Raw genomic sequence first — 15,500 nt, 5'->3', positions numbered from 1 at the left:
GGGTCGCAATGGGTCGGACACGACTTCGCGACTAGCAATAACAACTCCATTTCTAAATGTGCCCAGGAACTTACTTGTGAGCAGCATATGGATTGTACACGAAAGCGTCACCCCAAAAGCTCTCTTTAAAATTGATTAAGTCCATTAACTTTCATGATGACATGTGTGCCAGTGCCTTAAAATATCAGTGGCATATGTGACTTCTAATCGAAGTGCTGCAAATGGAAACATCATGTTTCTTGGGATATGCAGCTTTCTCCAAACCTACTCATACATGATTCTTATTGCCCTATAACTTGAATGTATAATATGGAGGGAAAAAAGAATTATTTCTTATACAACCTCAGTGAAACAAGCAAGACTCCAAAGGGCTTATGGTGACTACAGTAGAGTCATCCTTTCCTGGTCTATTTCACATTAATTTCTACTTATTAAGTTCATTAAACATAGCTTTGATGTTTTCTGCATGGCTTGGAAGAAAGGTGTACTTGTAGTAAAAATTCACAAAGGTGTGCTTGTAGTGAATATTCTGGGACCAGTCTTTTAATTCCTCAAGTTCCCCAAAAAGCAAAGCAAACTATCTTAAAACAAACAAACAAAAACACTCCCAAGTGCCAAGAGGATGAAGCAGGAGCAGAATATTTTACAGGGCTAATTAAGACCAATTTTTCACTCCGCCTTTTAATCTTGAATTCTTAAATCTATCTGCTAGTGACTGAATTGGGTTGGGAAAAGCTTGTGCTGTGGTTAGCAATGATTAAAGGTCTCAATTACAAGTTGATTCTAAGTGGTAAAAAGAGGCTTAGTAAATGCTTTAGGAAAATCTGCACATTAAACATCAGTCACAGGGTTAAACAGATTGTTAGATTAGGGCTTTGACAAAAGAAAAGTAAAGTGGTACCACAACCTTTGCATAGTACAGCCTTCTCTGACCTGGTGCTTTCCAGATGTTTGGAATTCAGCTCCTCGCACTCCTGGACCATTGACTATGCTAGTTTGGTGGGTGAAAGTTGGAGTTCAAAACATCTGGAGAACACTAGACTGGTGAAAGCTATGGTAGTATGTACTGAAGTCATTCTATCAGTATGGATTCTTGTTCAGCCATAACGGCACCAGCTATGCCCAAGTTGAAAAATTGGCATACTCAGGGAAAACCCCAGGCTTGCACAGATAAAGGGTTAAAAAAGCCTAATGGGGAGAAATCCCTCCAGCTGCTTAATGGGAAAGCACAGTAGTCACAGGATGCTGACTGAATATTATGTAGTGGACCAAAAATGGGCAGGGTGGGAGACTGGAATGCAGTTTCATGGAAAAGGACTGGCTGAGATCCTGAAGAGGAGCATTCCGAATGCCAGCCCTTTACAGCAGGTCTCACTTGTGAAGCAATGCAATGTGACATACCGGACCCAAGGTATCCACTTGATTTATTTCCCTTACACATACACAGCTGACATTCAAGATAAGCAAAGAAAGCCTCACTGCCCCTTTCAAAATAAACAAATGTCGCCATGCAATCCTTAGCCAGTAGCAACACCCACCAACAGGAAAATCCTCAGAAGGAGAAAAATGTGGCAAGTTTCAGACATCTCCTGCAAGCACACTTGTTCACTCAGGTTGTCCAAGGCTTATACTTAAATTAATCATGCTATCTCCTTTTATATCAATTGCTGTGTATTTTGAAAATGGAATTTGATTTTAAGATATTAATTGTATTTTAAATGTGATTTTAACGAAGGTATGTGAACTGCTTAGGGGTTTTATTATTTTAAGTGGTATATAAATAAAATGATTTATAAATATATAAAGAAATAACCTCTGCCCAAGAGTAGAAATCTGTGGAAGGGGAACGTGAGAAAGTGCTGAATGGTCAAGCCCTTGACCTCTTGTAGATTATGCAGCTAAATGCCTAGATAGAACCTACACAGATAGAAATAAGCATATGAAAGTCAAGAACAGGGACAGCAGGGACATGTTGAACCCCTCCCTCCACAAGTTCATTGTATTAGAAAAAACTACAAATGAAATAGCACAAGGTAATAAAGAAGAGATGATACCCAATAAGAGTCACTAGCTTGTCCGGTTTTAAATGGGGACATGACCAAAGAAAATTGGACACAGAGCTGGTGGTAAACTCCTTTTTATAAGAGACTAAGGGTATGATCCTATGGCCTCCTGGTGTTGTCTGGGAAGTCACAGGATAGGTCAGAGTATCAGATCCAACTACAGAGGGTCCTCCCTCTCTCCTTGGCTCTTTCCATGCCTTCTGGATCCAGAGTCAGAAGACTCTCTTCACAGCCAACATGGGAATGACATTCTGGGACTGGGAAAGAAAGGAGTATGGCACTGTTGTTCTTTGAGGGACCCCAGTGATGCCTTAGCCACATCTCCTAACAGAGAAGGGAAAAACATTTAGCCAGCAAAACTGGTTATCTAAATGTTTTGGAGGCTGAGTGAAAAAGGGAAGCAACTCACACAGACGTGTGCACCTGTGTTTTCTGTGATTCTGTATGCTTTAAAAGAGGCTTTGTCAAGAGACCATCTCCCCCTCCAAAGCAGCAAAGTGAATCCAGATGGCTCTATCTATCTATCTATCTATCTATCTATCTATCTATCTATCTATCTATCATTCAACTTATATTCCACAATTAAATTAGTCCCAAGGACTAAATCTATGCAGATTTACAAAAAGAATGGTTGACCAAAGGTGTTACAAGAGCACAGGTACAGAAGATATAAATCCAAATCCTGTTTGTTATTATAACTAGACTGTTTCATGGTGCACAACATTTAGATGGGCAATTGTCTTGGGAAATGAAGATCCCTCCTGCCCTTCCCGGTGTAACTATTCTGTAGAAACTGGAATGTAAGCCTGCTTATTATAGCGTCAAAATGTAATAACGCTGCAGGTGTTGAGTTGCTATTGCTTATTCCTCTGTTTTATTTATGTTTTTATGTACTGCCACAGGATCCTCAAGGCAAGTCTGCAATAAAACAAAATACCAGCCTTAAAACGAAGGAAAAGCCATAAAACCAGTCATTACCCATCACCAATTAAAACAATAAGGAGATAAAATTAGAAATCGAATCAAGCAACAGCAAAGAGTGGTTCAGTTAGCCAGCTCCAACAGACCTGTAAAAAGATGTCTTTCACATAATTTCTTATGGGAGCGGGGCAGTTCCTATTCTCTCTGAGAGAAATGTTTGCACAATTGGCTATGCCATCAACTCCCCACTGATATTCACTAATATATTCTGCCTGTTTAAACCTTTTTAACTGAAAGCTGCTAGGTGGTAAAGAGTGTCCAGTCCAAGTACAATGTAAAGATAAAGGAACCTAGAAAGGGAGAACAGGAGCCTGGAAGGGGACAGAGAGCATCTGGACAGAGACTAAATAAGTACACAAAACACGTCTTTTCCCACTGTGGTGAGATGTATTAGATGTCTATTTACATTTTAGTTACAACTGACCCGTGTAAAATACCACAGCTACCCAGTGACAATTTCAGGCTCTGCAGATGTCATGTCTGATATTTTTAAACCGGGGTGGACAACCTTAAGGTCTGGGGGCACAATCTGTCCCTTTGGGAGTGTGGTGAGCTGGGGTCCCTTCCTCTTTTCCTTCTGCTTATCAAGTGCAAGGCAAACCCTTGGAAGGTTCTTTTATTGAAACATAACAAATCACAGAACAGCATGACTTCTAAATAGCCTTCTAGTCGAGTTGAAGGAGAGGCATCTGCCCATGTCAAGAAATGAATCTAAACTGGAAACTTCCTCTGTGTGCCTTCCTTTCAGTGAAACTTCTGGATCTACCCTCAGGATGGCTCTTGCTAGTCTGAGGGCTGGACAGTGCAAACACCAGAGCCCTTCCCGTTGGGCCACACACTTTTCCTGTTTCCTCCTTCCTGGGTCAAGGACATTCCTGGGTTACACATGCTCCCTGCCCTATGCTGAAAATCCCCCTGCCCTTTCCAAAGCAGGCAAATGCCACGTGTCACCTCAGAGACCTCACTGGGAAACCCTGAATGAGGGACTGCCCGCTCTCCCCCTTGTTGCTCTGCAAGGGTCAGATAAATCTGTCTGAGCAGTCAAGAGTGACGGATGGGCCACTCTCTACGTGGAGCACCATGCTGGCCACCTGTGGATCCACCATCACTGATCATCTCGAGGCTTACTGCCTTTTTGGAGTGTTTTTCCACTGTTCTAAAAGGATGAAATGCCTCTCCTAAGGCACAGTGCCGGGCAGGAAAAGATTAAGCTAAAATATGCTGGTATTTTGCCCCTGACTGCTTTGCCTTTGGCACCTTCTTCTCTTTTCCTTGCAACCCTGCCCAGTTCTGCAGATCATGAAAGTCTCTCCAAAATGGAAATCTGTACCCCTGTTATAAAGCATCTTTCACTGCAGCACAATATTATCACAACTAAGCACTTATCAGCATGGCAAGAATCTCAAAAGGTCATGAGAGCCTTTCATTTAGCTTGGCTTTATTTTTGCCCTGTGCTGGCATCTAACAGTCTTGGTGTTGGCCTCTTCCTCAGAAGATGAGCCTCGGCTTGGAACACACTCATGTGTTCCCTTGAGATATGAAACTATCAGGATGGGCAGCATGTATCCCCCTCACCTTTTGTGCACCTTCCCCATTGCTGCCCCACAGCTGGTGGCAGCAAAAAAAGGCAGAAAACCCTCCAAAATTAGGTTTTTTGGGGTTGCAGTGGGGTACAGGTCTATGGCCCCTAGTGGGTTCTAGGGAAAATTAGCCACAAACACTGCCTACCTGTAATTCAGTGAACATACACTTAAGGGCAGAAGCATCACAGCAACAGATTCTGTCCTTAACCTACATGTGGGTTGGAAGTGTATGGACAGATTTTATGAGTGGGGCTCTCCATGAATGCTCTAATAAATACCTATAAGTAAGCAGAAGTTGTCACTGATTCTGCTTCCCCCCAAGATGAGCACTCATTTAACCCATGTAAAGTCTAAAAAGACTGAACGTGAATTTCAGCAAAAAAGTGGGTGCTCTTCTCAGGAAAATGCATTTATGGTAGTTATGCACCTACCATTGATTTCACAGTTTGATGTGGCCCCAAAATTCTATCCATAAATATGCCCTTAAGATATGTTCAGCCTACCAAAATTAGAATTGGGCAGTGGGAGAATGAGGCTCTCTTCTGAGTGGCAGTTTTACACTAGAACTTCTCAGAACAGGTTGACTGCTTTCTTGCCAGCGAGGATTCCCAAGGGTGTTCTATAATTGGACCTGAACTGTCAAAGACAAGCTACTGAGCGAGATTCATGGTCAAAACAGATTCAGCAGGTGTAGACTGGTTTTCATTTTGTATTAGCTATTTACCATCTGAGAACAGAGATGAATGAATTGGTTTGTTTCCAGTCTGTGTCACTTTTCCATATGTTCACGTTTAAGCCCAGTTCATTCCATTTCTATGTCAATAGGGGTTGCTTTAAATGTCTGCATTAAAATTTGCATGTAAATATGTATTTTAAATACATAAATCAAATCCCTCAGGCACTCCTATATCAGACCTGATGTGCTGTATTTTTATTGCTTTTGGAAGGCATTGTGAAAATAACAGGAATGGGGGAAGGTTGTTTAGTAGCTGTCGAAATTCGTCTGTCTCCAAATTTGGAGTTCTCCAACAGTGGAGTTCACCTTTCAAACAAACTACACACCAAAGTGTATATTAGCAGAAACAATCTTTTTAAAGGCTTATATTAAGCAATTGCTTTAAAATGAGTATATTATGCATAAATGCATATCTTATGAGAATTGCAAACAGACATGATTATGAGTTGTCCTGCAAACTTAAAAAAACTCAGAATTTGGGATGAACCTGTTTAAGTCTGGGAAAACAAGACACTGAAACTGACATATTTCTCCATCCCTGGTAAATAAGTTAATAATCTGGCATAGTATGACATGCCTTACTAATAGTTTAATCTTTGAGTTTGATTCAAACTCTTGGAGCATTTGCTCTGGAAGATTTGGAGCTAAGCAATTTAGTAGCATATCCAAATAAAGACTGGACATACCTCTTACCCAACAAAAATCTGCCAGGGGATGGGACCAGTTCTGAACTAGAAAGGAAGAACCCCAGACAGACCAACAGACAAATCTGGAAAGGTAATATACTCATGGGGGTGAATTTGTAGATTTTACTTTCTGCCATATTGTATTTATTTTTTATTGCCAAGCCCATTCTTCTCCAAATAGAAAGAACTTTGGTTAATCCTTACCAAACTGAACTGAAGCGCTCACTTATCTGCACCAGCTACATTCAATAGGTGAGGTAATTTCTAGCATGGGGAAGAAATTCTAATGTGCCTTCCTGCCATGTAACTGTTAAAGATCAAGAATCTGTCAGAACATAAGAAGTAGGTGCCCCAATTCTACATTGGCAGTGATACACAGGAATTAACTGTCATCCTTTTAAGAGCAAAGCACTCAGAGTCCTGAGGCTGGATGGGAAAATCTGTTAGTCTTGATTTCCCCCAAATTCCACTTATTAAAAAATCTCGAGTTCTGTCTGTCTCAAACGTGGGAAATGTTTCAAATGTCAGATGTGTGTTTTTTTTAAAAAAACCTCAAAATAGCACTGAAATAAAATTCTCATACATTCAACAATCACATTTAAAATTCTAGTCCAATTTTCAAAGATTGCCCTTGGAGCTGGGTTGGTAACAAGTTCTAGGCTCTTTTGAAAGAATAAAACCTCTGGTTGACCACCAGAGGAAAGCTTAATAAATTGTCAGCATCCAAAGCATGACTGGAATCCCATGTGTGGGCCTTTGAGTCCATGTATATCAACTAAAGGATAACATGTGATTATGATGGTTTTAAATTGCACATATCTCTAGTGCTGAATACCAAGGCGTGCGTGCTGAGTAACTAGTATTTCTCAGCAAAGCTACCAGAAAGTGTGTCTGCTTGATTTAAGGCTGTAACACTATACCCATTTACCACAGAGCAAGTCTCTGTGACCTCAGTGGGGCTTACGTCTGTGTAGACATGCAGAGGCCTGTGCTGAAAAGTTGCATAAAAAAAGAAGTTGAGCAGCCAAATCATTTATGTGGCTATAGGTGGTAACAAACCTTATCCAGGGAATTCTTCTGCCTTCGTTTTGCGGTACTAAACAAATGATGTAAATGGCATCTGGTTACAAAAATTACATCTGCAAATATCATTGATCAGATAAAGTGACTTCTTGGTTCAAATATCTGTGTTGATATTTGCACCAGAGGCCTATGAGCAGGACCCATGGCAAGCAGGAGGGGCATGTGGAGAAAACCCAACTGTCATCTAATCTTCAGAGGGCAGCCAGGCTGGGTCCTCTGCACCCAAAGGGACAGAAGCTCCTAATGAAGAGGGTGAGAACAGGAGGTCAATATCAGGTGCCAGGAACTGCTGGAGAGCCAAACTGGAGTCCTGAAGACCCATTGACCTGTATAATTTTACTTTCAGTTTTTTCTCTAACTTTGATTCATTGCACGGAATGTTTGTAAAATAAATGCTTACTTCACAATGTTCTTTGAAATGGGGAAGAAAAGAGAAACACTTCTTTTAAGTAAAGCCAATGATTTGCTCGTACTTCATTGAGACCTATGTGTGTATGGGCACTCCAGAGTAACTTGTATTTATGTCCATAAGCATTAAATGTCCACAGATTCTGCCTTCATCCTCCCCTTACTATTTTGTCTCCTTACCCTATCGTGATTCCATACTTGCAACATATATTACAGATGAACGGGCATTTAGGGAGAGGGGAACTTTAAGACATCTGTAAGTACTATTGCTGGGGGTTGCTGAAGTTAAGCCAAAGTCACTCCCCAAGAAGCTGTCGAGGAATGCACTTGTCCATCTGCTGTAAGATAACAAAACTCACATCCCATTTAGCTCAGCAGCAGTATTGTTTATGAAGCTGAAGAGTAAAGACTTGTCCAAATACCCTCCCAAGCACTATAATTAACTTTGGCCATAGTGCTAAAGATGAAACACAGTGCTGGGTATTTCTTGGCATGCACACCAAAAGCGCAAGCCAGCAAATGTCATCTGTGGCATGAAGTTAAATTGGCATAAGAGTAATGTAATATCTTCCAGTACAGCTCTGCCAGGGAAGCTTCCTCATGTAAGCAGCATCTTTAAACCAGGAGTTTTAAATATTACTCTTTTGCAGGAACATTCCACGAAGCAGGAATTGAGAGTTATTTTTAATTTTATTCTTGCAGTTGCCTAGCACTAAATACCCAGGGATTGGCTACATGATTTCACGCAGAAGACCACTGTATTTTTTGCAAGCTTGTTTTCTGAAGTAGAATTGCGTCCAAAAATGTAAATATTTAGTATCTCCTCCTTAATTTGGTCATAAAATTAAAAAAAAATATATCAGTATCACAGCCGCTTGCTCCATTTTGTCTTCCAAATCAATTGTTAAATATTTTTCACAATAACAAGTAAATGAGATCCTGTTTAGGCCTTTTAAAATTACATACCAGATGATGAGCATCTTTCACGGTTACCAAGAAGCAATATATGATCCATGTGCATTTATGAACTTCACTGGCAGCTCAGAGCCACCAGAACTGGAGGGCGGTGATACAGACAGTTACTGCTGCCTTCACCTGCATATATCACATGAGCTTTCTCATTGCCAGAATGCCATACTGCATTGCTATCACGAGATTCAGGGTTACTTACTGAACACATCCCCTCGTGGCTTCTGAGGCTCGACTGGTATCCTGTTGTCAACTGTAAATGTCTCATGAGGGGTAGTTTCCCTTGGACCATGTGCTGGCTCCTTTGTTGTAACTCTTGTGGAAGGCTTAATTGGGGTTGGGGGTGGTGTTGGATGGGCCGTCACTGGTGGAGGTCTTGTCACTGGTGGAGGCCTTGTCAAAGGCCTCAGAGCTGGTTTTGTTGTGGCAGGCTTCGTTACAAACCTGATGAAGGGCTTGTGCGTTGTTTCCCCTGGTGTGGGTCGGACTGTTAGCTTAGGAGCAGGCTTTGCTGTAGCCACTGCTGGCCCATGCGGTGGCTTGATGGGATGCCTTGAACCACCTGCTTCAGGTATCCGATTGGTCATGCCACCGCTTCCTTTCATGAAGGTTGTATTGCCTTTATATACACTGTACGGATCAATCACAACCTTGGGAATGGCTACGGGGGAAAAACGGGGAAATCATTTTTCGCAGCAAAGCCTTGATACATTAGGAGCAGTAGCAAGACACACAGAGATGGTTCCTTACCCCACACCTCCCTCTGTCTTACATGCTGCCTCAGACAGAAATATATTAAAAGGATTGCGTTCACCACTGTCGCGTGCTTCATACCAAACCCTCTCATTTTCAGTAGTACTGAAAGCTGGTGAAAGATTTAATATTATCTGCAAGGCCGTTGGTCAAGTTCTCCTGAAGCAAAAGAACCTCATGGAGTGAGTTCTAACTTATCCTGTTAAGGCCGTCTATCCAAATCTGTCAAGTTCTTCCAGCATATCACCTGATCAGGTTTCTACACAATTCAGAAGTAACTGCACTACCAATTTCACTTCTTCACAAGGGATCATACTTTATATTCATTCTGAAAACAGAGTTCTGAAAACAGCAAGGAGGGTGTGGGACGATACAGCTACAAAGCAGGGAACAGGTGTCTGAAGAAATCTTCAAAGGTTTTGTATTTCCCATAGTGCTACACATAGAGCCTAGTACAGATAAAATACAGGAAACTTATGAACCTGCCTTAGACAGGGCCAGGCCACCATTTCATCCACCTCAGCACTGTCTGCTTCAGCAGAAAGCAGCATCTCCGTCAGAGAATTTCCCCAGCCCTGCCGCCCGATCTCTTCTTAACATGAGATGCACAGAACAAGTCTCAACGCTCCTGTCTTCATTACCAGTGAGGGCCAACAGAATGACACTGCAAAGTGGGTTCACTAGACTTTGATCTAAAACTGAAAAGAACTTTAGTGTGCAATCACATGCAAGCTGAGACAGAAAGGGGGCCTGGAGCTCCCTGAATGACCCAGCCACAAAGCACGCCAGCATAATCTAAACTGTATCAGATTGTGCCCTTAGGAAATTTGTTTTTTCCACTGGCATATTAAGGCTCATAAAGTCTTAAATATACTATCTGTTCCTCCAAAATTGCTTAGTGAAATGGAGAGGGACACAACTGTGTTCCATAGTTTAAGACGCAAGATGCTTGATTGTGTTTTCCATCTGGATTTGGAATGTAAGACAGAAGGGATCTATACGTACTTATGCAGTTCATTCCGTCACCTCTGAACCCTTCTTTACATTTACATTTGTATGAACCCTGAGTATTGTAACATTGCGAGAAATCTCCACACTGATGTTGACCAAGGGAACATTCATCTATGTCTGAAACAGAAAAAACTTGTATGAAAATATTTTACACATGACAGCAACCATATGCTCCATTTTCTAATTAAATATGAAATCTCCTGTTACCAGCCTCCCTCTTGTTAAAATACTGAAATCAATTCTATTGCTATTTTCACATTCTGAAAAAGCAATGGTTAAAATCAAACAAAGCACTAGACAAATTGTTAACTTTAGTGATGTTTTATCATCTGGATCCAACACAAAATATTCCAATCATCGTTGAACAGCTGTTTTATATATAGACATATAGATAGATAGGTGAATGGCTTTTAAAGAGGCATAGCACATCCTTCTATAGACTACGAAAGAGAATGGCTCAGATGTTTTTAAAAGGCGTTTGAATTATAAGTTGGCTTGGAGTGGGAAATAAAACAGACACATTTACATTGGACTCTAGTAGTTCATTTTATGGAAGCACAATAAATTGGAAAAGTTTAATGTCCCATGTAGGCACTCGAGTATCAGAATGTGCACAGTTCTCTGCACTCAGAGCATAAGGTCAAGGTTCCTCCATAAATAATTGGGGAAACGATATCAGGAATATTTATTAGAGTTATACATTATTTTTGGATTTCTAAACTTTTTGGTGAAAGTTTTGGTGCACACATTTCTTCAAGGTCATTAGGAAATTACAATGCAGGATTGGGCAGGCAAGAGCAAATAGCTGAAGCGGGGCTCCTATTCACTGGGTCCTGAGAATTCATTGTCTCTCCCAAGCTCTGAAGCACAGGCCCACGACTACGTGCTGGAATGTGTAGGAAAATGAGATTTCGCCTGCCAGGAGACAATCACCTGTCATCGCAGTACAAGTGCCATTTCCAGTGACACCTATGCTCCAATTCCATTAACCCTCACCAATGTGGGCTTCCAGCAGAAATTGCAGGAGTGACACCAAGACTTGGTAACTGGAAGGTCAGCCTGCCAGCCACCCCAGCAATGGAAGCATTAAGACCTGATTTCCATGGAGCTATGAGGAAGGATGGGCAGCTTCTTCCTGGAACCACATTATTGGTTAAACTAATGTAATAATCCTAGGAATTTTCCAGCAGCAATGACTACCAGCTTCATTTGCCTGATTCAAATAATACACACTGTGTCAGTGCAAAGCAAAACCCAGCTTGAAATAGTTCTTTTCTTAGTTAGGAATAAAGCAAGACTTTCAGGGCAGGAGTAAGGATACTGGCCTAAGAAAATTCCTGTTGTCTGTGAATTTTGTCAACGTTTTAATTTTCAGCTAGGTTTCTCTTCAGATGCATATCCCTATTTTGCTATAAGTAGCCCTAGAGAACTACCTTTTTAAGGTGCAACTGGAGTTGAGCTGATATTTTTATTTGTATGTTTGTTCCCATGTTGTTAATGGCTCACTGTCAAATAGCTTGTGAGGAACCCAGAGAGGCCTTGGGTTGCTCACAAGAGTTAAAAAGGCAAGATGTAAATGCAATGTAATAGCAACAACAACAACAACAACAACAATGTTCTCTTGTTGAAATGTTCCAGTCAAGGGCACTCATTCAGTGGTAATCTGAGAAATAGTAATTATCAGAAGAAAGTTCTTGGTTCTGTACTATTCTTAAAATACATTTAAATATGCATTTAAAATACATTTAAATACAGGCATTAACAGAAATATAATCTTGTTGAGAGGTCATACGTTATAAATAAGACTAGTAGGTCCTTAGAAATGAATTGCTATTAAGAGCTTTTGCAGAAACCACTAAAGAAATGCCTTCCTTATATAGTTTCTTAGCTGCTCAGTAAATCTTTAATTAGAATTCTACAACACACAAACCAAACTGGAACCTGTTTTATTTTACACAGGTTCACAAGGAAGAAGGAAACTCATTACCATCAAAATCAGATGTCTAGCTCTGATGCCAGCTACAATAAAAATGCATGAGATTTAAAAAATTGTATTAAAGTATATGATGAATAATTACTGTTGGGTAACTACAAATGACGGCTATGCAAGTATGGTAAAATAGAGACTAGGCATGATTCAAGATTCTCCTAGCACTGTGAGTGAGAAGGACTTATATGTGCAGCTTTTCCATACTGTTGTTTCTTGGGTAGGTGTCAGATTCCCAGAGCTCTGGACTGATTCTGTGTCCTGAGCCACTCCCTGTTTATTTCTGGGCAGACACTCATAAAAACAGTTATATTAATGCTCCATTTGAATTGCCCACGTTGCTCCTCAACTATCATCCTTCTGTGGAACTGCTGGAAATTTAGCTGGCAGCTAGGCCTGCTGTCCATCATCATCATCATCATCATCATCATCATCATCATCATCATTATTATTATAACATTTCTATGCCGCCGCTTGCCGAAACCTCGGGGCGGCTTACAACATTACTGCCACCACGGTCCAATTAACCTTTCAAGGGTCACTATCAGAGGAGGGGGTCTACCAGAAGCTATTTTACCTAGCCCTTCCCCTCAAACATGGAGCAGACCCTGATACAGAGTACACGAGGAAAGATACTGTATTCTAAAGGACAGGATGGCACATTATGGGAGACAAAGCTGCCTCCCCAAACACATTATTTCTATCAAGATCTGTCTCACCTCACTTGTAATGTATAACAATGCTGCCCTGTATTACTTCACTGTCGGCTGCCCTGTTGCAACCAATGAAAAGAAAGAGTATCAAAACAATGTTCTGATATGGTGGGACTGCTGATGGAAACATGGAACATCAGATGGCTGCAGTGCAGCATGGACAGCAATCTGCATTACAAAAGAAGGGCACATCTGGTCCCATGACAGCTATTCCTATCCTGAAGCAGACAGATATGTATAGAATACATGAACAAAAATAAGAGGGATAGGGCTGCATATGTGGAGCCTAGCTAAACCTTGCCATACTCTTTGAGAAGGTCTGCAGTGGGCTTCAATTCCTGGTCATTCAAGTGGAAGTAGAACTCCTTGTGTGAGCAAGAAGCAAGTTTCCCAGCTGCACTGAAGCTCCAATTCCTGTCCAGGGGAGTTTGAGTAGAAGCCTTGCAGACCTGCTCAGTCAACATAGGTAGGTTGGAGATGCAGTGGCCAGGTTGGCATGTACTGCCCCTTTCCTTTTCCTCATCCTGATGTGCCACATTCAGGCATAATCTGTGAACAGAACTTTGGTCTAACACACATGTTGCATGCAGACAATTTTCTTCTATGACAGTATTGTAATTTTTAGTGGACGGGTTAGAAAAGCTCTAAATAAATAAATAAATAAATCCATTACCATGGCACTGATATTTGCCTCCAATATACATCAGATCAAATCCTTTATAGCACTTGCAAATATAGCTTCCAAAGGTGTTGACACATTTTCTGAACCTGGGGCAGATCACTCTTCCTGTAGCACATTCATCAACATCTATAAAAAGAAATCCACTTGTTATTTGCAACCAAAGGTTTTATGCAAAGATATTGGAAAAATATCTTTAAAACAGGTGAGAAAACCAGAGCAGTAACCTATACACCCATATACACATTTGGAAATTACCTTTTGCTCTGGTTTTCTGTTAAAAATTGCCGGGCTAAAATGAACAAAAACCATCTGCTTTCATTTTTACGGCATCCTTCCATCCACATCACTTTTTCCAAATGGCGTCTCTCCACCCTGTATAGGCATTAGGAAAAGCGAGTATAGCCAGGCCAGTGTGGCTTCCCGGCCCTTAGCAGGTCACTTTTATGTGAAACACAACTGTTAATTTGAATTCTGGCCAAATAGCGCTAGTAGGACAATGGGAGGAGCATCACTAAAACATTTCCCCCCTTTTTTAAGATGTTGGGGACAAGAGTCAAAGCCCTAAATATGAGCTTAAAAAATGGGAGCTTAGTCAAAAGCAGTTCCAAAACATTTTGCTTATGCTCTTCCTCAAGGCAAAGAGTGTCATGCATCTTACTTGAGCACTACTACTCAAAACAACTCCCACATGGAATATACTTTGTCATGAAAAATCATTTCTGCTAAAATATTTCCTGACTGAATAGTTTCAGCTGGAAGACTCGGTGAGAGGCACAAAGGCCCTTCATTCTTAAGCAACGCACCAGACACGCTGCTTCCCTTGTGCGCGTGTTTTTGTCTTGAGGTTATACTGCATCGAGGATTTGAAATGGGAGAGCAGCAGCCTGCTGCCTGGAGCTGCATGCAGCCCTCAGCCTCATTCCAAAAGCCCTCTGCGTGTGATCCATTCAGACATCTGGTGGTTCCCTGCATGGTAATAAAAAGGGAAAGAGATTAAGGGGCAGGCAAAAGGAGGAAGAAAGGAGAAAAGGAGTGCCCTTTCCACTTCTGATTCTGCCCACCACTGGCTTTAGTCCTTGTCCCTGTTTCAACAGGAAAAGTTGCCCACCAGTTGTTTTAAAAGGTCACATATATGGAAATGGTTGTGGAGGATGGAACGGTCTGCTGAATCTGATGCTACCTGTGATGTGATGCCTGCACTCCTGTAATCCCTTCTCAACCAGCACATTTTCAAATAAAACAGATAGCAAAGTCACTCGCTTTCAGGTGTTTGCCTCCTCCTTGAAAGGCTTCCCCGAATTTCTCATCGCTCACAAAGGGAGACTATGAAGGAACATCTTTATGGCTCTTGACATACCTACACAAGTTCTGCCATCGGATGCGAGCTGTAAGCCCGGAGAAGGACATCGGCAGCGCACCTCCCCTTTCACTACATCACAGCCATACTGACAGTTCGCCATGGAACATGTGAGGGCATCTGTGGAGACATCATCCCATTTAAATGCTTCGTCAAATAGCACTTTAATAGACTTTTTAATAACATAATGAAGTTTAGCAAAAGAGGAAGCCAACAGGAAGATTACCCTTGACTCTAACTGGAAAAGACATGAACTTCTTTGAGAACAAATGTGGTTTTGAGCCCACCTTTCTTGTTCAGCAAAACCCAAACTCTCTTATATTGCCATCTCCAACCTGGAACCCTCCAACTATACTGAGCTGCCACTCTTGGGATCCCCAGCAAACATAGCCACAGTTGTAGACCAGGTGAAAAAATAGAGGACATCCGAAATAAGAGAGCATAAGGTTGGGGAAGGTTGTGCTGCAGTGTGTCAATTCAGACGACCA

At 41.4% G+C, this 15,500-nt stretch overlaps 1 protein-coding gene across 3 annotated transcripts in view; it reads right to left on the bottom strand.

The window, feature by feature from the left end:
• NPNT (nephronectin) overlaps nt 1-15,500 on the bottom strand; it is a 73,074-nt gene that overhangs the window by 15,870 nt on the left and 41,704 nt on the right. For all 3 annotated transcript variants that reach the window (XM_044428626.1, XM_044428624.1, XM_044428625.1), the window contains 4 exons: nt 15,013-15,132; nt 13,647-13,781; nt 10,268-10,390; nt 8,712-9,170 (listed from right to left, as the gene is read on the bottom strand). In XM_044428626.1, the coding sequence (XP_044284561.1) occupies nt 8,712-9,170; nt 10,268-10,390; nt 13,647-13,781; nt 15,013-15,132 (837 nt within the window). The remainder of the gene's footprint in view (nt 1-8,711; nt 9,171-10,267; nt 10,391-13,646; nt 13,782-15,012; nt 15,133-15,500) is intronic.

The sequence above is a fragment of the Varanus komodoensis genome, unplaced genomic scaffold (genome assembly GCF_004798865.1).
Source record: "Varanus komodoensis strain SLA01 unplaced genomic scaffold, ASM479886v1 scaffold2, whole genome shotgun sequence".
Classification (NCBI taxonomy): Eukaryota; Metazoa; Chordata; class Lepidosauria; order Squamata; family Varanidae; genus Varanus; species Varanus komodoensis.
This window is presented reverse-complemented; position numbering and strand designations above follow the sequence as displayed.